General features: G+C 41.0%; 1 protein-coding gene and 1 long non-coding RNA gene across 2 annotated transcripts in view; one reads left to right on the top strand and one right to left on the bottom strand.

Annotated features, from left to right (window-relative positions):
* pik3c2g (phosphatidylinositol-4-phosphate 3-kinase catalytic subunit type 2 gamma) overlaps positions 1-6,742 on the bottom strand; it is a 42,460-nt gene extending 35,718 nt beyond the window's left edge. The window contains 17 exon segments of the mRNA XM_051952083.1: positions 182-315; positions 419-478; positions 480-534; positions 720-847; positions 1,661-1,802; positions 1,914-1,937; positions 1,939-1,994; positions 1,996-2,096; positions 3,546-3,576; positions 3,833-3,958; positions 4,098-4,160; positions 4,814-4,864; positions 4,866-4,911; positions 5,026-5,140; positions 5,577-5,734; positions 5,973-6,044; positions 6,666-6,742. Coding sequence (XP_051808043.1) covers positions 182-315; positions 419-478; positions 480-534; positions 720-847; positions 1,661-1,802; positions 1,914-1,937; positions 1,939-1,994; positions 1,996-2,096; positions 3,546-3,576; positions 3,833-3,958; positions 4,098-4,160; positions 4,814-4,864; positions 4,866-4,911; positions 5,026-5,140; positions 5,577-5,734; positions 5,973-6,044; positions 6,666-6,742 — 1,439 coding nt within the window.
* Positions 6,743-7,970: 1,228 nt separating this feature from the next.
* LOC127535117 (uncharacterized) lies at positions 7,971-9,334 on the top strand. The gene is made up of 4 exons (XR_007943780.1): positions 7,971-8,174; positions 8,262-8,287; positions 8,374-8,482; positions 9,264-9,334. It is a non-coding gene; the product is annotated as an uncharacterized LOC127535117 (long non-coding RNA).
* Positions 9,335-13,057: the final 3,723 nt, after the last annotated feature.

Here is a 13,057-nt window from a genome sequence, read left to right as displayed (position 1 = left end):
AGGGAGAGGTAATTTGGGTTTAGAGACACAAAAAGTAGGCAAAACAGCAACCTTGTAGAATAAAAATAAAGTAGCACTTCATGTGATCAAATGACACTTTTCTGGTCCACACTGGGAGCACATACAGCTGGCACTATGAAGCAAGACATATATGAATTATGGAACAACTCATTAAACTCACAAGCAGAGGCAATGCTTCTTAGAAACATCCAACATTTTCCTCTGCAGCTCGTCACAAGGCTGAGAGAAGATGAGTGATCCGGGGAGTGCGATGGGCCTCTGATACACCCACTCAAACTGATCCTGAAACTCCAGCTGGAAAAAAAGGGAGGAGGAAGAAGATGAATGATAGACCGGGAAATGTGGCTTATTTATGCTTTTTGGTCAGCAGGGGGCAGGGTTGCAGGGTATTACTGACCTGTATTATGACCCCGACGGCTTGTTTATGGCTGTCAAACAGAGCAGGAGAGGGAGGACGGAGGCAGCTCAGCCAGATTGGACATACTAAGCAGGACAGTCCCTGTTACCAGAGTCCTAAACACACAGAGAATACACAGTATACAGATATGTCAGCTGGACTCCTTCATTCACTAGCCTGAATCGCTACATCTGTTCATATGTCAGAGCAAAGCACTATTTTACAAAGAAGTCAATTGAATTTTAACCAGTTCAAAAGTATGTGAAAACTTTAAGAGATGCTCCAGAGGCGGACAACCTACCTGTCATTGTACAGAGGTAGTACAGCCCAGCGTAAAAGCTCGGGGCTTTTGCCTCGCTTGGAGCCTTTGAGGCAAAATGTCAGCATGCACTCATATGGCAGCTGATTAACCGGGAATGGGAACACATCCTGACAAGTAAAACATTCACACAGAGGTATTAATGTGTCTTCTTTCCTCACTGAATAACTTAATTGCATGTGATCTCTAACCCTCCTGTTGTCCTCATTTATGGAACCAAAGAATTTTGTTTCCTTATCTGAAAAAAATCCAAAAATTCCAGCAGAAAATTCAAAATTTCTGAAAATTTGCAAAACCTTCAGGAAGAAAATTCCAATAATTCCTTAAAAGTTTTATTTAAAAAAAATCCCCCAAATCTGGCAAGAAAATTGTTGTAAATATTTTCAAAAAATGAGAAAAAATCTTCAAAAAAATCCTAAAAATATCTAAAGTGATTACATATATATCAGTAAAACTAATAATATTTTCTTTAAGAACATTCATATAAAATCAACCAATAATCAGCGAAATTCGTTGGATTTGGGTTGGTTTTTTTTTGTGTGTGAATGTTCTTAAGAAACTTTTTAAACATTTCTTTTTTCCACCAAAAATGTTCAAAGATTTTTCCCAAAAATGTTGAAGATGTGGACATCAGAAGTTTCATTGTGAAAATATTTTCCCCCACATTTTCAAAATTTAAAATGGCTCAATTTTGACCCCCAGGACAACACGGAGGGTTAAATATTTGCTTTTAGTGTTTCATTTTTTTGACAATATGCCACCTTTTTGATATGAATGTACACAAAAAGAGAACAAACTGCCTGCATCTGATAAACACTTAAAGAAGGAAGGATCTGTTCAATTTCTCTCTGTGACAATGTACGCGTTACTCAACAAGGAAAGAGGAGGTTGGATGTGATAAACTACTTCTACAAACTTGGGACACCGTAACCTTGGCCTGACTTGCGGTTACAATGGATTTTGTTTCCAAGTGACAAGCCGTGCTGAATATTTTCAGAAACGCCGGTGTCACAGATCTTTGTTCCTCCGTACGTCAACTCACAGGAAACAGAGAAGAACTCGTAGCTGTAGATGATGAAAACAAGCAGAAAAACCAGAACAAAGTCAGTATTTACATAGAGGAATGGGGTCAGCTATTTGTGTGCATGTATTAGAGTGTCTTTAATGCACACATACGTGGTTATCCAGGAGGGCTGTAGCGTACAAGGTAGCAATGTTGAACTGGAAGATTTCATAGTTGTTTTCAACGTCCACAGGGTTGCGGGCTGCCGGTTATCTTCTCGGCTCTGAAGTCTGATTGGAAGTTGTCAAAAAATATCTGCAGCACTTTAAGCAGCGCCCCGTGGAGCATGATCATAGCTAGAATACGGATAATAAGCATCAGTTAGACAACAGAATTGTAAATACACCGTAAAAACTCAAAATCTTACCAAATCTATTTGTCTTATTTTTAGTCAAATGTCTCATCCCACTTGACTTAAGATAAAAATAACTTAACAAGTGACATTTAGCTAGATGGAGGACTTGTTTTAAGAACAATGCATCTTAAATATCTTGTTAAGTCAAACAATCTTGAAATGATCTTGTTTAAACCTTTGTTCGTCCTGCGGGTCAAATGACCCGTTTTAAGCTTGAAAATGTGGGAAAAAAAAATATTTTCACAGTGAAGACTTCCAATTCTCAACATTTTTGGGAAATTTTTGAAAATTTTTTGATGGAAAAAAGAAATGTAAAAAAAAAGTTTCTTTAAGAACGTTTGGGAAAGAAATCAACCAAAATCCAACGAAATTCGCTGTTTTTTTCCCCAAATGTTCTTAAAGAAAATATTAGAATTTTACTGATATATATGTAATCACTTCAGATAGTTAGGATTTTTTTTTATTCATTTTTTATTCATTTTTTGAAAATATTTACAATTTATATATTTTCACATTTTTTATTTTTTGCCAAATTGGGGACTTTCTTTTTAATAAAATCTTTAAGGGAAACTTAAGGAATTTTCTTCCTGAAGATTCCCGAATTTTTATACATTTGGGGAATTTTTTGCTGAATTTTGAATTTTTTCAGACAAGGCAACAATATTTTTTGGTGCCATAAATGAGGAAAACAGGAGGGTTAAGACACCAGATTTTTCCACTTATTTTAAGGTAAAAGTTCCTTGAAATAGTTTTTTTTTCTTGTTTTGAGAGGGGCATTTTTCCAGTGTACACTTGAAAGGCAACACTTCAAGTCCACTCACTTACTACTTCATATGTAACAGATACCAACTTGAAATTTGGGACACTTTGTCATGGTCGTTACTAGACTTCCTTGCATCCGTAACAGTGTGTTATGTTTTCTCATTGTAATTTGCATCTAGCAAATGAAGATTGTTGCACTGTAGGTTTGTCAGCACAAAGTTGTGTACATACAACACTGTGCTTCCGAGAGAGGGAACATTACAGGTCTTTGCAACATTTCAGTATCAGGCAGTTCTTGCCAGACTCTGAATATTCTGAAGTCTTTATTTCAAACATTAGTGTGTACATACTGCAACAAAACTAAAAATAATTCAGTGTGGCTGTTCTATTCATTTTTTTTCAATTCAATTTATTCATATAGCGCCAATTACAGGTCAATTGTCTCAAGATGCTTTAGAGAACCCATATGCCTGAACCAACATTCTATGTCCTCCATTTGGTTGGGGACCTTCTCTTTTCTCAATTCATCTGTATCTCTGCTGTCACTTTTAAATAAACATAGTTCCCAAAATAATCTAAAAAAAAATAAAACCAGCATTCCAGACATGCTGCCATTGTAGCTACTCACCAGCTTCACAGTCATGCATCTCATCATGACTCTGAAAAACAAAGAAAGAAGCTTGTACTGTTGAGCAAGTTCCATGTTGATGCATTTCTGCATGTTTGTGCTCAGATATAGTTTCGCTATCGTAAAACAATGTTCCATAAAAGGACAAGGAAGCTTCAAGAAGAATTCAGAGTGATAAAGCTACATTAATCAGGTACAGTGCATAACAAGTATTGCAACAAAAGTGTATGATTTCAGTCACGGCAGTCTTTCATCAGAAGAAAATTTCACAAATGTATGAACTCTACCAGAGGTATGGGGCTGATTCGGTTGAGCCTGCCGATGCTATCCTCCAGCTCCTGACATGAGAGTCCACACAGAAGGTTGCTGATGGTATTAACATTGCTCACGAGCACATTGCTGTTCATCCCACACTGTGGACACGAGGAGACAAGACTCAAGGTTAGGACAAATATCAGAAAACCATTTCAGGATGCTCAGGTGGACAGAGGGAGGGAAAAGAAATCTAAATACAACAATCAATACTGAGGAAATAATCTTATCTTTACGGACCTTACTTCTTACGAGCTCTGATGCCTCTCTGCTGTACTCATTGAGCACATCCTGCAGACTCGCCTGAGAGAGGAGGAAGATTAAACACACACAGATAACAATGTGATCCATGAAGTAAAACTGCCTCTCCTCACATTTCCTACAAACAGACACCAACTGACCCTTTCTCTATTAAACAGCTGTGGTTGTTGTTGTTAGTAAAACTTCATAAAGCTGCAGGACTGCTCTTTATCTACTTGCAGGGGTTGGGAGACACAGACGGGACGCTGGAGCTGAGACAGGTTGCACAGGGTCTGTCATCCTCAGCCTGAGAGGAGAAACATGCATTGAAATACTAGTTGCTGTGCAGATTATGGTAGCTTACTACTGAGAGTTTATAATATTAATAACTTTTTTATGTATATATATATAAAGCATCTAAACTCAATAAATAGCAGAGAAGTTGCATATTCTGTTAACGACCACATCAGGTTCACCTTTACTCATGTTTCCATGGTGCTAAACACCGCCAGTTATGACGTTATGTGTAAACAAACAAAGTCAAGAAGTCAGGGTGGAGGTTTTTACAGCTACAATAGCCTGTATGATAAGGAGTTGGCAAGGGGCCAGGCACAGGTGTCATAAAGGTAGACAAGGCCACTCCTTCTTGGTAAATAATGTGTACTGTGGGAGGGAACAAATGGGGAATTTGAACCGACTTACGTCTCTGATCAGACGTGTTTGAGGTTGTTCACGTGAAGCAGTCGCAGAGGAACTACTAGTTTAAAACTTGGAGTAGATCTGGATTGTCTCGTGCATACCCAGCATTTCTTCACTAGAGAGAGCACCAAATCATACACAATGCCCCTTTAACCGAACTAGAATGTCATAACTTAAGAGAATAGTCACAACATTTCTTGTTTAGTGTCACTAACTGTGGCAAACTTACTTCCTGAGATACTCCTCAGAGTCACACAGTTTCAATACATAATATCCAGGTGTGATGGGAGTGAGGTCCAGCAGCTGGAAGATTTCATCAATCAGACTCTTCACTGTCCTGTTCACTGTGAAAAGATTAGAGTTCAGAGTTCACACATTTCTGTCAACAGCTGCTGGGAGTTAAGAAAGATACTGAAGTGCATGACAAGCTGGGATTCAAAAGGTGCTGCTACAACCAACACACACTACAGCTTTCTGATTGACATTTCTATTCATATTTTCTGGATTGTGAAAGACAAAGACAACAGGACAAACCTCAACCTGACTCTTGACTAATTATTTGTCTTTATCACCCAGAAATTACTTTGTCTCATTGAGTTTAGCTGGAGGCCAGCCAGTTGTCAACACTTTAGCAGACTTTTCTGGTCAATTAAGATTGTCTTCTATACTGGCAGACATTTGTGTCGCTAATACATATTTTCTTATCCTCAGCAGATTATAGAGTAGTTATATTCTAATTGTAACCGAGGGCTACAGATGATAAGGACATACATATCTTACCAGTGGTGGGGAAGGGGATCTGATTATTGTCCCATTCTGTTGCTACACTGACAGTCACCTCCACCTGCTGCAGCAGAGCAGGATGGATGTGCGACACTCGACCCCAAACCACATCAGAGTTGTGAGCAGACTCTGTGTGTTTGTGCCGTGACATCAGCCTACCGGAAAGAGCAAAGAAAAACATGTTGGCGTTGTGAAAGTGAAGCATGATGACGGAAAATGTATCACAGAAACTGCAGAGGATCGGTAATAAGACAGATGATAAAACAATTTTTTGTTTCAATCAATTTTCCTTTCAAAAAGTTGGATAGGTTAAACAATATATACATATTTTATATTTGGTGTCATTTGCATGCCAACAGCATCATGTTAGTGTTCATTGTCTTACTGGGAAACTGCAGCGCAAAAAAAGCCACCCTACTGGTGCTGCCCTCTGGAGTGTCGACTAGTTTGATGGTCCAACGGATCCTGATGTGGAAAAAAAGACAAACGGCACAATTTGGTCTTTAATCGATTTCCTTCCGCTCTTAACTTGCATCTTATCTAGTCATGAGGGAGCTTTTTGTCTTCACTGAGGACAAAATCACCCACGGGGGATACTCACATGATTGTCTGGCTACTGTTCTGGAACGATTCAGCCTCTGAACAAGCTGAGGGAAGTCACAGGAAAACCTTTTTCTAGTGTTGTCGAGGGGCAGATGTTGTCCTGGGAGGAAGAGGAGGGGGTACACGGACTTCTGTAAGAGGCAGATGCGCGGTGGATGCCCTGGATCTGGGTGGCAGCGGAGGACAGTTTGTGCTCTGTGGTGGGTTTGTGTTCCCAGCTCCTCCTCCTCCTCCTCCACCCTGAGCCCAGACAGGACCTGGGGGTTTAGGTTGGGGTTCAGTTGGCGATCCGGGCCCATACAAGGTGCTCTCATACAAATGTTGATGCATCATTGTTAGGAAAGCCTTCAAGGTACTCATAAAGGTGCATTTCTTCCAGAACCTCTGTCAGAGGCATGGGGAACTCAGTGGCGTTTGCATCTTGTCTTTGGATTGCTCCATGTCGCCTTCCAAGAGGATCCATTAAGTTCTAAGGATTTGTACAAGAGGTCCTGGATGGTGGAGTTTGACACTGTCTCATAGCCCAGCAGAGGAAGAACTGTCACAAAGATTAATGTCATTATGGCTCAATTACATTAGTGTGTGAGAGACTTATTGCAGGCAGAACAAGCAAGCTGTTTTAATGACTGGGAGTCCAACTCCTCTAATTATTAACAAATTTTCAAATCCAAACAGGAAAGCTAACCAGAGCGCGCACTAAACCTGTGGGAATGCTTTGTTATTCTTTGCAAGTTTAAACCTGACAGGCACCTTTATAAAACAGCAATATGACATTTATATCTTGAAGCTCTACTTTAACACAGAAACTGAGCAAACTGGAATTGAAGCATGGTTCAGTCAAAACGAACATGAAGTCTGTAAGGTGCTGAATAAAAATAAACTTATCAGATCACAGAGGAGCTCCACATTTACATCACAAAACAGCCTCTATGTTATCAATTCACATTTTAAGATGAACTTGAGTTTATTCTTTTGCATAGTAGTAAGTTTTTTTTTAGTTTTTGTGGAAGCTTACCATCAAGGTTCTATTATCTGGTGTCCAGTGCCGTGTGGAGGTGAGTTCTTGAGCGTAGCCATGCTCAGCAAGTTAAACCTGTACAAGATATAGAAAGGTCTCTCTGTGCTTCCTCACCCCTCCCACTGGCCCTCCCCCTCTTCTCTCCCTTCCTGCCATCCACAACAATAACAGGAACTTTCCCTCTGCTGGAGGAAACTAAATATTAGCATTTGTATGGTTGCAGAGACAAACTAGTCCTGTTACAGTAACTACTGAGAGAACAGTTGCCCACTAGACTCTGTGAATTACAGAGGTTTATTATTTCTTTCTGTGTTTTATATGATGCTTAATAAATACAAGTAGTATTTTTGAAAGCATCTTCTTTTTACTTTTAGTGCCTAAACCCTTTCAACAGCACTCTAGCGTGTGACAGTAAACATTAACAAACATGGTAACATCCACAGCGTGACATCAGCACTGACAGACTTCATCCATATCCACTCCTCACTCAGGAATGCCTTAAGCAGGTTGAGGTATGTGAGCGCTGTATTTCTGTAAGTTGTGTCCTGTGTGACATGAAATGAAAGAAAGCAAGGAGGAAATGTTTGTTTCACAGCCACTCCGACACATACGGTAAGATTTGATCTCTTTCTAGCCGGGGCATGCTAGAACAGGCCTACACTTTTTAACATAACGCGTTTCTTGGATGTTCGTCTCATAGTAAAACTGTGCTTTGTTGTCGTACAAATTGTGATCGTGTTAAGAAAGCCCATCTCATGCTTCTCAGGGGAATGACAGCAGCGGTGCTCCACTGAATGTGTCACGCAGGCGTCAGAAGAGGTGCACAGAGCAGAGGGCTCCCACGAACGAGGAGATGGCGCATTTGAACCACACGACTCCCCACATTTCACCCCCAAACAGCAATCCTGAATTCCTGGTTACTATTTACTCATCCCTTTGCTCTGCTCACACTCGTTGGATGCATAGTGGCGGTGGTAAGAGCGTTCAGCTGATTGTCACACTACAGATAATTTCACAGTTGCATTTTAGGTTTAAGTGTCTGAGGTTGTGTCTCTCTTTAGGTTTGTTATATCAGAAGGAGATCGAGGTAAGATGGCTTCTGCTGTTAAAGATCAGTTTGGTAGCTTTTATGTTTTGTCACATTGTGGCTCTGTTGATTGTTTTCTTCCTCAGCCTTGATGAGCTGCGCCACCGGCTGATTCCTATGTACACCTACGACCCTGCAGAGGAACAGGACGAGTGGGGAAACGCTGGCAGGGACAATGAGGAGGAGGAGCTAACCGTAAGCAAATCACTGAGCTCAGTTTGTCGGGATATAAATTACACTTAGTGCCAACTTTACTGGGTCTCTGACTTGACCAGTCAGATTCATTTTAGTGTATCAGCGTTATCAGAACTTCTTTCTATATGAAGCTCATTGTGTTGTTTTGGTTGATGTTATTGCAAACACCTAAATTCAATTGTACAGTGATGTAAAGGTGAAAAGTTCTATTTCCACTCGCTCACTTAAAGCATTCCTCAAGCTTCATTCAAATTTTCAGGAGATTTATATTAAGGAGATCATTGTGGGGTGATTTTCTATTGGTTATAAAAACATGCTCTTTGGGGATGATGATAGATGTATTCTATGGTATCGGAGAAACCCTAACGCTTCCTAACTATATAAATATTTAGCAGATGAAATAAGTAATTATAATATAAATGACGTAAACCAAATACAATTGTTGAAAACAATTCAAAGTAGAGCTGGGGGGGGGGGGGGGGGGGGGGGGGGGGGGGGGGGGGTTAAATTCAAACGTGGTATATACAATCTGAGTACCAGTTTTAACTATATTATTTTAAATATTTACCATTTTCAAGCACATAATAGAATTCACAAATTTCCCACAATATAACTGAAAAACACACATTATCAGCTTCATAATAGTAGATCTTGTGGCAGTGAAGCAGTACTGGGCTGTATTGGATTCTAATGTGTGGGCGTATAAATCTCCCCTCTTCCTATCATATGCATATCTCGCAATGATACACTCAGCTTATGCAGAATCTGATTTTCTTCGCAGGAACCTTTGTACAAAGATGACAGCTCTCCTTTACCACTGACTACGGAACATGAACAGAAGATCAAGAAGAAGTGTCCATAGTAAAATATTTCTTCTACATGTTGCATAGCAGAGACTTCCTGCTTCCTACAAAGATAGCCTGGATGCTTCTTAAGATTTTCAAACAACACGTGGATGAATCATTTATATTCTTGCTTCATGACAAGTTCTGACACCAGATGGCACTGCAGTCCTGTCTTTTCTCTCAGCGGAGATTTTTGTCAAAGACTGTTGAAAGTGCCTTGAAAGACAAGACAAGATGTCTGGGATTTTTGGCAAATAAATTGAAGGCTAAACAACAGCTTCAGAGCTACTGGTGTCGTGTGTGTATTTCTCTAATTATGTTTGAAATAGCTTTGAAGACGCACCTGTTTCTGCTTGGTAATCAGAGGGTTTGCTGGTTGTTAGAGGTCAGGTTGACGCAGCTACAAGTGTTCCTGGATTTAACACACAGGAAGATGGGATGGCAAAGAAACAGAAGGTGAACAACAAACAGCTGAGAACCATAAAAGCCTGATTTGAAGAATCAATTTGGATTATTTAACTGTGTATGTGTGTGGATTCACGTTAGTCTGGATGTCCATCTGCTGGGTCCATGCCGGTTCCTGATCTCCATCCTGCTGCTCCTGGCTCTGGTCCTCCCAGCTCTCGCACTGGACAGCCTGCTGTGTTACTACTGTCCCCTGCAGCCCAAAGGCAAACCCTGCACCAACACCACCAGCCAGTGTCTCCTGACCAGCGCTGCTCCAGCTCCATAGGCCGCTACGGTTCCACCCACGTCCTGTCTGCTCAGGGCTGCCTGGACAAGGAACTCTGCGGCTCCCATGAAATCGTCTCATATCGGGGAGTCAAATACAATGTCAGCCACACTTGCTGCTGCAGAGACAAATGTAACAACGAGCTCAAATTTGACACCAGCCTGAAGAAGCTACTGGGGATGATTGCAGCAAAGACGGAAAATGACAGCATGGATAATGTTCCCAGGGAGGAGTCTTGGGATTCATGTGTAAATTACACTTCATCAAAAACAATGCCACTAAATCGTAGGAATACCTTGCAGACAGAGGACTGGGGAGAGGCCTGTTTGCTATCGGTACTAACCGAGTCCCAAAGAGTGGCTAACATTTAGTCAAATGTTTGCATGCTTGAATAATTAGTTGTTTTAAAAATTACTTATTGTGCAAAGTAAGGAAAAACAACACCCTGGTGTTCTGTGTGACACTTGATGTTCCAGAGAGACAAAGAGGATTAGTCAGGCCATCCTCCTGTAGTAACACTGACTGTGTATCCTTGTGGCTACTGACAAACGGCACAATAAAAGCACCATGGATTAAGCTCCCACTTGCGTAGTTGCTCTGTGTGCTCTTCCAAACAGGTGTGCTGGAAGGTGTAGCCTCTTAAGAAGATTCTGGGTCAGTGAGGAGATAGAGTTCATCAGGAGAGATCTGAAAAGTTTTGACTGGATTTAGAAGCTTTAAAGGACTGGGTGAGTGTTGTTAAATTGCACAGAAAATTGTTTGTGCCATCACTTTGTATTTTCACAAAGTTGAGCACACGAATGGGACAATCATAGAAATCGTTAACACCTGAGCACAGCTTAGCAGGTCAAATCTTTCTTCAGCTTGGCATTAATGTTCCGGAAAGGGGAAAATCATGAATCAGAGGCATGGCAAGTGGTAAAAGATGATTTACTGATTTAATGTCAAAGTCAGAAACATATTAAGTCACAAGGAGTACTGCAGTGTGTAAGAAAACTGTTTTAGAGTGTCTTTAATTATAGAGGACTTTTTTGTCAGTCTCAGATAATTACCAAAGTTTGCGATGTTAGCTGGGAGAGTCGTGAACTGTAATTTGAATTTAAAGTGATTTAAAAACAAGACTGAAGAGTCTTGATGCCACTAAAGGGATTTTGGGAATGTGGATTGTGTGTTTTTGGAGCTTGACCCCTACTGCTCAGAAACAGATGAATTAATTACAGAGGTGCAACTATACCACTGCAGCGGTATCCCACGTGTTGTCTACTTACCAGAAGCTTCTCTTCTCCTTACAGGCCCAACATGTTGCAGCTTCTGCTCGTTGCCGTGCTATCATTACACTCTCTTCTCCCCTCGCTGCTCTGTGACAACTTGAATTGCTACTACAGCCCCCTCCGGGAGAAGAGGGCGTTCAGGCTTACTGTGACAGAATGTCCTCCTGAAGAGCAGTGCTTCAAGGCAGTAGGTCGCTACGGCAACCACAGCACCCTGTCGGCTCGGGGCTGCATGGTGGAAAAGAACTGCAGGAGGACGCACAGCAAGCGCTTCAAAGGGACGGTCTACACCATGAGCTACAGTTGCTGCGACTGGCCGTACTGTAACTCATGCCTGGGCATCGCAGCCAACCCGCTCCACATCACTGTGGCGCTTGTGGCTGCAGCAGTGATGACGGCCTTTGACTTGAGGCGGCTGATGGTTTAGGAGCAGCTTTAGAAGTCCAAAAGCTCATGTGTTCACAGCTCTTACAGTGTTCAGAGGTTTCAGTGCAGCCACAACCTAGAGAAGGGCTGAGGGCCTGCAGAAGATTGAGGTGACGCCCGGTCTGAACACACTGAGGAGTTCACCAAGACGATGGCATAAATGCTTTTATTTCACAATATCTTAGGGAGCAAGTATTTGTTTTTATTTTAAATTTGGGGAATAAATGTTTGAATACGAAATCATATGCTCTGTTCTTTGAAATGTTTTCAACCACACACACACCGGACAAGCCTGGTCATATTCTGTACTTCTCTTACTGTCAAAAAAATTCAGTCAAAAGATCAAAACAAACAACTGATTCTTTAAATGAATAGTGTTTCCAATTCCTGATGAGTTACTCCTCTGTGCCAAGAAATGAAATGGTACAAAAATGAGGCACATCCCTGGCTTGGCATCAAAGCCTCAGCGCTACATGCTGATTTATATCTACATTGCTTCATTTAAAGATTAGCATATCTGTTAGGACCTAATGGGTTTGAGGATTAGAGCCACCATCAGGAAAAGGAAAGCAGACAGTCTTGAAAGACAAATTTGTTGTGGAAATTTATTGACAGTAAGAAAAGTATACAGTAGACAAATGCCAGGCCTATCTTTTGAGAGTGAAAAAGAGCAGCTGAAGCAATGTGTACAGTATGAGGTTTGGACAGTTCTTTATTTCCCTTTTATAAGGCTGCTGGGTCTCCCCATAGTGGATATACATATATATACAGGAGATTGCTATACTGGAGTTACACTGAGGGCAGAGGGTCCATATTACACAGACTTCAAAAAACAACACTAATAGAGCCTCACCTCCAGGTATCAGAAATCAGCGCAGAGAGAGATAGAAAGAGAGAGAGAGAAGATGGGAAGAGAGGAAACAGCAAGAGAAGAGGGAAGTGAAGGAAGAGGGGAGATGATGCAGTCTGAGAGCCTGACTCGACCGCCTAATAACTTAACACTAGAAAATAACATACAGATTTCACGCACAGTGCATCTTAAATAGGTTACGTGAAGAACCATTTACCATAAATATCTGTATTTTCGGGAACCAACATATATAAAAAATGATTAAAAAAACAAAAAAAAATTCATTGTTCAGTCTTTATTTTTTTTTTCTCATTTCCTCCTTTCCGTCGTCGTGCAAATCGTTCTTTTGTTCCTTCTTGGTGCTGGCGTTTGGGCGGTTTTTATTTTATCCCCGCCCTGCCCACACCTGATCCAAATAAACGAGGAAAAGGAAACAGAACCCAGCACCCC

The sequence above is a fragment of the Acanthochromis polyacanthus genome, chromosome 8, assembly GCF_021347895.1.
Source record: "Acanthochromis polyacanthus isolate Apoly-LR-REF ecotype Palm Island chromosome 8, KAUST_Apoly_ChrSc, whole genome shotgun sequence".
Classification (NCBI taxonomy): Eukaryota; Metazoa; Chordata; class Actinopteri; family Pomacentridae; genus Acanthochromis; species Acanthochromis polyacanthus.
The sequence above is the reverse complement of the archived record's forward strand: the minus strand, read 5'-3'. Positions and strand labels throughout refer to the sequence as shown.